The sequence below is a fragment of the Engystomops pustulosus genome, chromosome 8 (genome assembly GCF_040894005.1).
Source record: "Engystomops pustulosus chromosome 8, aEngPut4.maternal, whole genome shotgun sequence".
NCBI classification, from domain to species: Eukaryota; Metazoa; Chordata; class Amphibia; order Anura; family Leptodactylidae; genus Engystomops; species Engystomops pustulosus.
The window spans coordinates 113,973,233-113,985,952 of record NC_092418.1 but is presented as its reverse complement, the minus strand read 5'-3'; the positions used below and the strand labels follow the sequence as shown (position 1 = coordinate 113,985,952).

At 46.7% G+C, this 12,720-nt stretch overlaps 1 protein-coding gene across 1 annotated transcript in view; it reads left to right on the top strand.

The window, feature by feature from the left end:
* MGAT5 (alpha-1,6-mannosylglycoprotein 6-beta-N-acetylglucosaminyltransferase) overlaps window positions 1-12,385 on the top strand; it is a 63,797-nt gene extending 51,412 nt beyond the window's left edge. Inside the window, 7 exon segments of the mRNA XM_072122278.1 lie at window positions 1,513-1,646; window positions 5,753-5,902; window positions 9,743-9,889; window positions 9,980-10,096; window positions 10,361-10,435; window positions 11,140-11,297; window positions 11,932-12,385. Of these exon segments, the coding sequence (XP_071978379.1) occupies window positions 1,513-1,646; window positions 5,753-5,902; window positions 9,743-9,889; window positions 9,980-10,096; window positions 10,361-10,435; window positions 11,140-11,297; window positions 11,932-12,130 (980 nt within the window). The 3' untranslated portion in view covers window positions 12,131-12,385.
* The last annotated feature ends 335 nt before the right edge of the window (window positions 12,386-12,720 follow it).

The following is a 12,720-nucleotide window of genomic DNA, read 5'->3' as shown; positions in this document are numbered from 1 at the left end:
GGGAGGAGATTGGGGAGCGCCAGTAGAACCACTGGGAGGAGATTGGGGAGCGCCGGTAGAACTACGCGGAGGAGATTAGGGAGCGCCGGTAGAACTACGCGGAGGAGATTAGGGAGCGCCGGTAGAACTACGCGGAGGAGATTAGGGAGCGCCGGTAGAACTACGCGGAGGAGATTAGGGAGCGCCGGTAGAACTACGCGGAGGAGATTAGGGAGCGCCGGTAGAACTACGCGGAGGAGATTGGGGAGCGCCGGTAGAACTACTGGGAGGAGATTAGGGAGCGCCGGTAGAACCACTGGGAGGAGATTGGGGAGCGCCGGTAGAACTACTGGGAGGAGATTAGGGAGCGCCGGTAGAACTACGCGGAGGAGATTAGGGAGCGCCGGTAGAACCACTGGGAGGAGATTGGGGAGCGCCGGTAGAACTACTGGGAGGAGATTAGGAAGCGTTGGTAGAACTACGCGGAGGAGATTAGGGAGCGCCGGTAGAACCACTGGGAGGAGATTGGGGAGCGCCGGTAGAACTACTGGGAGGAGATTAGGAAGCGTTGGTAGAACTACGCGGAGGAGATTAGGGAGCGCCGGTAGAACTACGCGGAGGAGATTAGGGAGCGCCGGTAGAACTACGCGGAGGAGATTGGGGAGCGCCGGTAGAACTACTGGGAGGAGATTAGGGAGCGCCGGTAGAACCACTGGGAGGAGATTGGGGAGCGCCGGTAGAACTACTGGGAGGAGATTAGGGAGCGCCGGTAGAACTACGCGGAGGAGATTAGGGAGCGCCGGTAGAACCACTGGGAGGAGATTGGGGAGCGCCGGTAGAACTACTGGGAGGAGATTAGGAAGCGTTGGTAGAACTACGCGGAGGAGATTAGGGAGCGCCGGTAGAACCACTGGGAGGAGATTGGGGAGCGCCGGTAGAACTACTGGGAGGAGATTAGGAAGCGTTGGTAGAACTACGCGGAGGAGATTAGGGAGCGCCGGTAGAACTACTGGGAGGAGATTGGGGAGCGCCGGTAGAACTACTGGGAGGAGATTGGGGAGCGCCGGTAGAACTACTAGGAGGAGATTGGGGAGCGCCGGTAGAACTACTAGGAGGAGATTGGGGAGCGCCGGTGGAACTACTGGGAGGAGATTGGGGAGCGCCGGTAGAACTACTGGGAGGAGATTGGGGAGCGCCGGTAGAACTACTGATTGAGACCAATGAATTCACCATTAAACATCACTTGTACCTTCTGCTGCCACCTACTGGAGCTATATGGCAGGGCAGTAGTTTCTGTTACAACGAGCTCACATGCAGATTCTTACATTGTTACAGTATGAGTACACTGCAAAGTTTAGTGACAAAATCGGTGACATCTTCCGTCGGCAGACGCTCGGTACAGTCACCGCTAGTGCTCAAAGTCAAATGAGATGCTAAATGGTTTTCCTGTGCGATTCCCTGTGGATCAGAATAAAATTCCTTGTAGCAGCTGATCCTCACTGTGCTGTGTCTCTTCTATCCCCCGGGGTGCAGCTCACACACCTGATAACAGCTTCCTGGGGTTCGTGGTGGAGCAGCATCTCAACGCCAGCGACATCAGACACATGAATGACATCAAACGCCAGAACCAGTCGCTTGTCTACGGGAAAGTCGACAATTTCTGGAAGGTACGTGGGTTTTTCTGTAATGAATTCGGTCCTGCTGTACACATGGTTGGGTAATGGAACAAGCAGGTGCCCGGCTGAAATGTCTGGTGTCACTTACGGCAAAATTGTATCCATTCTGATTGCCAATGTTCCAAATGTGAGATTGTGTTTCCCCCATTAGCAACCAATAAAGTTCTACCATGGTGTATGTTAGTAGCAGCAGAACTGTGAAGTATTGTTTTTTTTTTAACCACTGGTGGTAGGGAAGTGGTCCTCACACTGCTCTGTTGTTTGCTTTCTGTTCAGTATTGTCCCTAGAAAGATGTGTAATAATACCTTTGTGTAAGTTAGTAGCAGCAGGACTGTGAAATATGGATTAATATTCCAGAATTGTAGCTTCATTAAGTGAACTGTGGGCATATTCTCACACTGCTGTGCTTTATGCTGTGTTTAGCTGCTCAGCAAACCCCTCGCTTCTTCTCTGAGTAAAAGCTTGGGCAGGATTCTGTTGAGAATTACAGCAGTTACTTAGAGCAGGGGGAGAAGAGCACAGCAGTGTGAGGACGTATTTGCTCTCATAGTGAAATTGCTTACATCTCCAAATGCAAAGATTATGAGATCTGCCATTACACAGTTCTGCCACCGCGCAGAAAAAAAGTGCTGTTCTTCTTGTGCCCGTTTTTGTGTTAAGATAAAAGTCGTACAGACTGCAAACTATGTAGTCTGACCCTGCAGTCATGTATACTACTCTGCTTCTACGGTCTATTGGTTACTGATCGATTTCCTCCTGCATCGCTCCAGCATGTGGCTGTATACCCAGGATGCATGGGGGTTTCTTTTTTATTAATAAACAGTAACAAAGTTGCCAAATGGCTGTACATAGCTATTCTCGTGGAATCTGACTGTCCCTATCCGCAGGAGAAGAGCTGTTACAGTAGGAGTATTAACTCCATATTATTCCCAATGGTTTGGAGTAGATTTTGGGCCTGGGTACAGTTCATTTGCTTTATTTTAGGACTTCACACTTCACTTTTATAAGCAGCGGCCCTTTAAGGCCAGAAAAAGAGGAATTTTTTCATCTTCTTGGAGTTTCCCCAGGACGTGATGAGAAGTGAACGCTATTTTCAGATGATGGAAAATATTATAAACGCAGTCGCCATCTGGACCACCCCGCGAGATTATTGTCAAGAAATGGCAAGACGCTCCCCTCCTGGCAGAGGGAATTGGGATTATATGGATTTCCTTATTGAGCGGCTCTCGCACTTCTGCATTGTGAAATAGCTGAGGCTCGGTCTTTTGTGTTTTGTGAGAGGGATAACGGCAGAGCCTTAAGCTGTTCTCCATATGGCGCTGCCACTGAGCCACCAGCTTGATCAAGTCTGTGCGTATTAATTTCCTTCCTTATCCGTGGCCTGGAGCAGCGAGCATATGGTGGTGGTTAAACTGCAGGGGCTTACGTTGTGTGAAGGTGACCTACGTGTCCGGCTGGGTAAGATGGGTTATAGGACTCTTGTACAGGCGGTCCCCTACTTAAGAACACTCGACTTACATACGACCCCTAGTTACAAACGGACCTCTGGATGTTGATAATTTACTGTACTTTAGCCCTAAATTACAATAATCAGCTGTAACCGTTATCACAGGCGTCTGTAATGAAGCTTTAGTGTTACTCCTGGTTCTTATGACAATCCAACATTTTTAAAATCCAATTGTCACAGAGACCAAAAAAGTTCTGGCTGGGATTACAATGATAAAATGTACAGTTCCGACTTGCATACAAATTCAACTTAAGAACAAACCTACAGACCCTATCTTGTATGTATCTATCTGCCTGTAATGTGGACTATGAAGGGGTTGATTTAGCCCAATAACTGGATGATGAAGTGACTGCGTGTCTTGGTGTCTGTAAACATTTCACTTTTCCAATGCTCTAGAGCAGTGATGGTGAACCGTGCCCAAACTAGAACCAAAATCCACTTATTTACCCTGAAGTGCCAACATGAAATTTTAAGCAGTAACTTATTGCTGCCTGTTCTTCCTCATCTTCCAATCGTATCAGCCCCCTGAGGGCACCAATACAGCTGACAAGAGGGCAAATTCAGACTCTCATTGTAGCTTCTCTCCAGGGTCTCTCTGTACAGGAAGAATGGTGGGTCCAGAATGAGGACCTCCAAAGATTAATGCAGTTCTGTCAAAACCTTTTCACTTTTCGCACAGTTCCTTAAAGTCAGCTGTAGCTTTAAAACAGCGCTGAGAGTGGCATCTCTTTAGTTTCCTGGGACTGCAGGAAGATTTGACCCTATTTGGTGAACTCTGTCCTGGAGTGATGGCCTGGGTGCCCACAGAAAGGGCTTTGAGTTCCACCTCTGGCACCCGTGCCATAGGTTCGCCACCACTGCTCTATTACATATGAAGATAAACTACACAGGATAATCCGACCCCTTCCCTTCCTTGGTTGAACTTGATGGACATGTATCTTTGTTTTTTTTCAGCCGTATAAACTATGATCCTACTTTATAGATGAGAAAATTAATGGCAAAAGTCAATTCATTTTTTTTTTTTTTTTTTGCCTTTTATTCATGACTTTGTCTCCATGGTAACAGACTACAAATAAGCCCCATGTAGTCAGTCTGTCCAGTTATGTTACTACTTTTCATCTACATGATCTCTGGGCTAACCAGCGAACGGCAGAGTATTGTGACTCCTACTTAAAGGATGGAGAATAAGAAGTTGTTCACTGATGGCACAATGTTCTTTACCAAAATTCTTAATGTGTGTATTGTTTCACATGATGACTATTCCCTTGTATCTATTTATGTCTATGACTCCATTAAAAAAACGGTTTTACGGAAGAATAGGTGACCAAAAATCCCCCATCGTGAAAATCCATCATGATTATCAAGGGACATAACTCCTAGATCCCGGCACTGTGATTCTGGAAATCTTATATTTGTTATCTATGGCCTCCTTCCTTCTAAAATCCACTTTGATCACTATGCTGATGAGACTGAAAGGTTCTGAGTAATGTTATCAGAGCCACTCTACACTGTGCTGCATAGAAGCTCCCTACATCTCTATACAGCTGAGCTGCACCGGCGCACACCATGGTTGGGTGCTGTGCTGTTATTTTGGAAGAAAGTAGTAGTACTGTCTTAATGTAGTAATGGGCGATGCTTTAGATCAGCTGTGTTACAGGAGACGATTGCCAAGACTGATACACTGTACCAAATCATCACATGTGAGAAGTACAGGTCTTCACCTTCTGCATTTCTGTAATGATACATACACAATGTCATAGTAAATTATCAGGACAGGAGAGAACCCGTTGCTTGATGTGTTGAGCTCACAGAGCATTGTCCAGGCCCTGCGCCCGCACTCTGGCGTGTCCTGCACACAGCAGCTGCTTGTAATATTAGTCGGGATCTCTGACATCTGGGATGATTTCGAGTACAAGCTGTAGATGGCTTAGAACACTGGAAACACTTGTAGCATTTATTACTCTCCTCTGTCGTCTCGCAGTATTTAGGGCTCGCGTGTCTCTTACTTGTACACTGAAACGAATCTGATGCTGTTCTATGGGCCGTGCGACATTAGCATGCAGTGTACGTTGGCAATGCATTGGATTAGTGCCTCTTCCTATAACGTGGTATTTAAGGGGACGGTCATTGTTTACACATTCTATGATCTTCTCTTGCGTGTACTGCGTGTTACCGCTGTGTGAGAGGATGGGGGCGCTATTCTGAGTTTCGATACACTGTATTTAGTACACAGATATCACGCACAATGTTTCAGCTACAATACGTATTCTAGGATTAAATAGATTGTATTTTGTGTTTCCATCTATTGCAAGCAAGCAAGCAAGCAGAGATCTTAAACAAGGCAAGGAAGAGAGGCGCAAACTGAGTGAGAAAGTTGAAGAATTGTCTTTACAATTTATTTGAAATAATTGCCAAATTGTTTTATGCAGCAATTGAATGTAGCTGTCCTGCAATACCAGCCACAGCCTTTGGGTTAGGGTGGCGCTGTGTTCATATCCATTGTAATGGCTAAACCACTAGATTGTATTCTTCCTAATTGCCATATATACACTACACACTTAATATTCTGCTTCTTTTTTTTCCCCAAAGGACAAGAATAAATATTTGGATATCATTCATACGTACATGGAAATACATGGCACTGTGCATGAGAAGGGTACAGTCCACATGCCCAATTACGTAAAGAATCATGGTATACTCAGCGGACGGGACCTCCAATTCCTGCTTCGAGAGACTACAGTGAGTTGGTCGCTGCTCATTTCATCACATAAGGTTATATCCACAATTGAAGCAAACCTGTTACATGGAATGGTCAGGTTCCAATATCCTGTGCTATGCTGATTTTCAGAATACCTTTACCAGCATTCGGAATCTTTTCAGGACTTTATAAAACTTTATTTCACATTACCTGATTCCCTGCCATTAGCATGTCTCCTCTCATCCACACTCCTTCATGGGGATGGTGTGAAAAATGCATGAGGAAACAGAGACCTAGGCACACACAGGCTGCAGCCCCCCACTCAAATAAGCCAAATAATGTGAAATGAAGTTTAATAAAGTACTGAAAGCTCAAATCCAAGTAAAATAAGAAAAAAAAGTTATTTGTCAAATAAGTCACAGGTCTGCCTACAGTGTGTAAGCATAAAATTACCTGAAGTTAATGAATAATAACGTAGTAATTTTGTAAATTGTGATCACTTGATACTTTGGGAGTATTTCCTTATCTTACATATTTAATGCAATTAACAAGGCGCAAAAAAAATCTGTTTACCCAATATCTTATGCTGCCCCAGTCTTCTGAAGGTTTTCCATATTTAAAATGTGTAAGGCTGAATGAAACGGTTTCTACTTCCTGTTTCCGATACAGACACACAGGAAGTGCTTCTTAGCCAATCACGGGAGGAGGCGGGTCACTTTTGCAGCCCTTTATGGGGGGGGCTGGACATGTGAGAATAGTACGGCTTCTTTTTTCGTTTTTAACCCATTGTGGGACTTTTACATACTATGATTAATGGATTATAACACTGTAAAATAATTTTACTGTACACACGTATACTCTATATATATCCATCTCCCTGTGAACAGCCCCTGTACCACCCTGTTTAGATCCGCTTTTTCTGTGATGGAAATTCTATATTCCTGACCTCGTCCTAATGAGAACATCCCACCCACCCGCTCCCGGGACGACCACTTTGCCTTTGTATGGCCGTCATGAGATGTTTCCCTGTATTATATGCGCACCATGGGTGGTATCCTCTAAAACAATGGTGTGTTTACATGGCTTGCTCCGTGTTTCCCCCGTCTATTGATGTCGTTCGATGACTTTGTCGGCTTTTGTGCCATTCACTAAAAGCAGCTGGAATAAAACCAGTGTAAGTGCCTTCCCATTCTGGATATAATGCTGCACTAATCGCCTATATTTACTCTCATAATAGCCCATAGTCCTAAGCAAGCAGATCCCATCTCCACAACCACCCTGCAACCAAAATATCAATTTCCCTGTAACATTGAGGGGAAAAATATCACCGCTATTGTTGGCACATAATTCCTTTAAGAGGCAGGATTTATTTTCAAAGGACTCAAAATGTAAGCTGAGATATTTGCACTTAGATCATATTAAAAATGAATTTATAGCTTCAGCAGACCTGACACATTCTCTATATACTACACCACACAGAAGGAGAGGCGACACAACCTCTATATACTACACCACACAGGAGGAGAGCAGACACATCCTCTATATACTACACCACACAGGAGGAGAGCTGACACATCCTCTATATACTACACCACACAGGAGGAGAGCTGACACATCCTCTATATACTACACCACACAGGAGGAGAGCTGACACATCCTCTATATACTACACCACACAGGAGCAGAGCTGACACATCCTCTATATACTACACCACACAGGAGGAGAGCTGACACATCCTCTATATACTACACCACACAGGAGGAGAGCTGACACATCCTCTATATACTACACCACACAGGAGGAGAGCTGACACATCCTCTATATACTACACCACACAGGAGGAGAGCTGACACATCCTCTATATACTACACCACACAGGAGCAGAGCTGACACATCCTCTATATACTACACCACACAGGAGGAGAGCTGACACATCCTCTATATACTACACCACACAGGAGGAGAGCTGACACATCCTCTATATACTACACCACACAGGAGGAGAGCTGACACATCCTCTATATACTACACCACACAGGAGGAGGGCTGACACATCCTCTATATACTACACCACACAGGAGGAGAGCTGACACATCCTCTATATACTACACCACACAGGAGGAGAGGAGACACATCCTCTATATACTACACCACACAGGAGGAGAGCTGACACATCCTCTATATACTACACCACACAGGAGGAGAGCTGACAAATCCTCTATATACTATACCATACAGGAGACATGACACCTCCTCTATATACTACACCACACAGGAGGAGAGCTGACACATCCTCTATATACTACACCACACAGGAGCAGAGCTGACACATCCTCTATATACTACACCACACAGGAGGAGAGCTGACACAACCTCTATATACTACACCACACAGGAGGAGAGCTGACACATCCTCTATACACTACACCCCACAGGAGGAGAGCTGAAACATTCTCTATATACTACACCACACAGGAGGAGAGCTGACACATCCTCTATATACTACACTACACAGGAGGAGAACTGCCACATCCTCTATATACTACACCACACAGGAGAGCTGACACATCCTCTATATACTACACCACACAGGAGGAGAGCTGACACATCCTCTATATACTACACCACACAGGAGGAGAGCTGACACATCCTCTATATACTACACCACAAAGGAGGAGAGCTGACACATCCTCTATATACTACACCACACAGGAGGAGAGCTGACACATCCTCTATATACTACACCACACAGGAGGAGAGCTGACACATCCTCTATACTACACCACACAGGAGGAGAGCTGACACATCCTCTATACTACACCACACAGGAGGAGAGCTGACACATCCTCTATATACTACACCACACAGGAGGAGAGCTGACACATCCTCTATATACTACACCACACAGGAGGAGAGCTGACACATCCTCTATATACTACACCACACAGGAGGAGAGCTGACACATCCTCTATATACTACACCACACAGGAGGAGAGCTGACACATCCTCTATATACTACACCACACAGGAGGAGAGCTGACACATCCTCTACATACTACACCACACAGGAAAGTTTGTGTCACTGGTTCCCAGGACCGCCGGCATATTTGTACATTTTATAACTTGTGTATTTTTTGTTCTTTTTCTTCTATTATTTGTCCTTTTACCATTGATTTCCCCTGTTTATCGCTTGATCCTGCAGCAGTGGCCCTTGTCTCTCTGTATTTCCAGCTGTGCACAGATTTATAGGCTTGGTGACACGCTGAATAACCCAAAGGGTCCCGGATGATTTCAGCCCTGGATCCCTGCTGTTTGCCTGTAATTCTCCATGTTCTTTGGCAGCAGTCAGACTTGCGTGGGTGCGCGCTCACTCGCTGTGTTACAGTTCAGCATTTACACACAATGAATCGAGGCGCTACAGCGCGTCTAATGTGCGAGAGCCACCGTCTGGCACTGCTCCAGCTTATTTTAGAGGGTCGCTCCTGCAGCGAGACTTCCCTCCATGAGCTGTGGGAGCAGATATTACATTATTTTACAATGTCATCCTGCCCAGAAACTTTTGAAGTGCTTTTTTGGGCTCTACTGTACAAAGTATGAACATGAGTGGTTAATACAGTGGGTGATGCCGCTGTAACCACATGGTATCCACCTTCTACGCTACATCGGTCAGTGCAAGGCCAACTCATCGCTCTACTCTGCCCTCAACCTCTTCCCAGTACAACTTTTACCTTTACAAAAGAGACAGACCAGGTGCTATGGACCAGTGTTGTGATTGCTGTCCAATCCATGGCTATGTTTACACTATGCAGCAGATCTGCCTCGTCATTCTCCATATAGGTAATTTTGCTCCCTGGCTCACGCTCTTTGTGTTCTGTTTCAGCTTTTCGTAGGCTTGGGTTTCCCATATGAAGGCCCGGCTCCGCTTGAGGCCATTGCTAATGGCTGCGCATTCCTGAACCCTAAATTCGACCCACCAAAAAGCAGCAGGAATACGGACTTCTTTAAAGGAAAACCAACATTGCGAGAGGTGAGCAGTGTAAAGTATGGGGGGTATTGATCACTAACAAGGAGAGGGCGTCGCATCTGTAATCCCGGACCTTGTCTAATGTTCCTGCAGCTAACGTCCCAGCATCCCTACGCCGAAGTGTATATCGGAAAACCTCATGTCTGGACGGTGAACATCAACGACCCTGATGAAGTGGAGAAGGCGGTGAAGGGGATATTGAATCAGAAGGTAGAGTTTTACTCCTTTATCTTTTATCCTAGCTCCTCTTCCCAGCCGCCACAAGCCGATGGAGATGGCGGCAGATATCGGGCCGAATTATGCTCCACTTTAGTGCCGGAAGTAATAGAAGGTGTCTGGCACGCTGATGTAATGTACATTGGCAGAGGAGGCTTGCGGCTGATCCTAAAACCTTCACCTCCTTCTGCCTGAGCTGCTTGCTCCATCCTAACCTCTCCGGATGCCACGGATTAAATTCCTTGTTTTTCCTCCCAGAATGAACCGTACCTGCCCTACGAGTTCACGTGTGAAGGAATGCTCCAGAGGGTCAACGCCTTCATTGAAAATCAGGTAAGGAGGACACACACAGGTCATGGCAGGGACCTTTCTGTATGACTGAGGCATGAAGTTGTGCAAGAATTCAAAGATTCTTAACTCTTTTCACCCCCTCTGGGGAAATATTTAGTTTGTGTGATGGCGATAACCCCAAATGGGAGGTCACCAGCAGCTTCAGTACCCGAGGGCATCGTAAAACAGTTTGACACAGTCATGCAACTCCCACTGCTCCAAAATTACCATTCCTGTGCATGCTGGGAGTTGTAGTTCTGCAGCACTAGGAGAATTTACCAGTTCTGCATAATCGCACACTACTATGGCTAAAGGCATGCTGGAGGTTGTAAACCATGGTTATAGTCGGGTACGGAAGCTGTTGAGAAAACTACAACTCCCAGCAACCTCTGCCAAAGGAGTTGTAGTTGTGCAAGAGTATGAAAAACAAAGCTTCAGGAATTATGGTTTTTGGTGGCCTGAGAAATGTTAGGAGTTGTAGTTGTGCAATAATTTGCGATACAAACAGACTGCATCTATCTGCACAGCTATTGCATCCCTTATAGATCATCTCGGGGTCCGTTATTCTTGTAGAAATAAACCATATGTGCTCGTACAACTTCTCGCCTCTGCTTTCATATTAGGAACTAGGGCGCCGCCTGCAGGCCAAAGCCTGTACCTGCAGGCTGCATTAAATGAATATCCGTCCTTCTTTTTCTCCTATGTAGGACTTCTGTCATGGACAAGTCATGTGGCCGCCATTAGGTGCCCTGCAGGTGAAGCTGGCAGAGCCGGGCAAGTCCTGTAAACAGGTGTGCCAGGAGAACCAGCTGATCTGCGAGCCCTCGTATTTCCAGCATCTCAACAAAGATAAAGACCTGGCCAAGTAAGTGCCTGAAATACACTGTGATGCATATGTGACCTTTCACCTGTCTATTCCCATCTCTGTAAGGTCAGGGCTGCTGGAACTTGGGCAGCGTACAGGAGACAAGGCATCGGTTCCCAAAAGACCAACGTACTGCTCTCCTTTGTGTTTCTGTAGGCCCTTCCCCACCCACTGTGTATCAGAGTGACCTCTCTTTGCATCCTGAGGCTCCTTGCATCATGGCGCTTTCACTGTTAGAGCTTTTACACCCCAGTCCTGTCGCTTGAGGAAACTGGTCACTGCCTCCTACAAAATCGGCACAATCTTTTGCTGATGGTGATAGGAGCAGGGTCCCCAAGCGATGTAAAGCGTAACTTTGTAACCTTCTTTTCTCCACATTCTACCTCCCAATGTTACATACAGCCCTGGCCTTCATATACCATCACCGGCATGAGCAGGTCACTGCCTGCTACAAAATCAGCACAGCATATACATTCTGCAGAAGGGCTCCTCCTACTATATACCTCCCCCCAACTCCATGACCCATCTGTATTTCTTCTCCACCTCTTCCTCCCACTGACCCCCAACAAGATCAACACCCTCCTCCCCCGCTGTTGTAAATATTCATCACTCAATCTTTGTGTTTCTCCCGTAGGTTCGGAATCCACTGCCAGTCTTCGGACACCGCAAGCGACATTGTGGTCCCGTCAGTGGACGAGAATAAAAAACATTGCGTGTTTCAAGGGGATCTCTTGCTGTTCAGCTGCGCCGGGTCCCACAGTAACCACAGGAGGGTCTGTCCCTGCAGGGACTACATGAAAGGACAGGTGGCCATCTGCAAGGACTGTCTATAGCACTCCATGCCCTCCCTCCTCCTTTGTATCTGAATGGGGTCCATTCAAAGCTGGTGCAGGGGCACAGTGAGGTTTCTCGCCCCCCCCCCTTTACACATCGACCTTCCTGGAGATGGACGAGTGTTTCATCCCTGCCACAGGGGGGCGCACTTTCTCTACACCATGTTTCAGGGGTGTCTTGTGAGCTCAAAGTACGTGAAAGGAACGGTTAATCAGATTCTATGACCTTCCACCTCTGCGCTGCTCCCCCCCCCCCCCCCCCCCCCCCCAAAATTAATATATGTTTCCAAAGCTGGCGACCTGTCCGATGAGACATCCGGGGATCACGAGGACCCTCACCGCATGCTGCAGAGGTCGCAGAGGATCGCACACAGGGGCCGGCCATGTCCTAACGCATGACTACTGATGGATCGCAACGCTGGTGTTGCAAGATTTTGTCTGAAAGTACAAAACTTCCTGCCCCGCTGTCCCGGTCACAGAAACTGCCAGGCCATTGGCTGACCGCACCTTAAGCTCCTCCTAGGACCCTTTGGGCGGGCACAGAAAATGTTGATAGAACCGTGAAGTGGTCATCATGCTGTCTTAGCTAG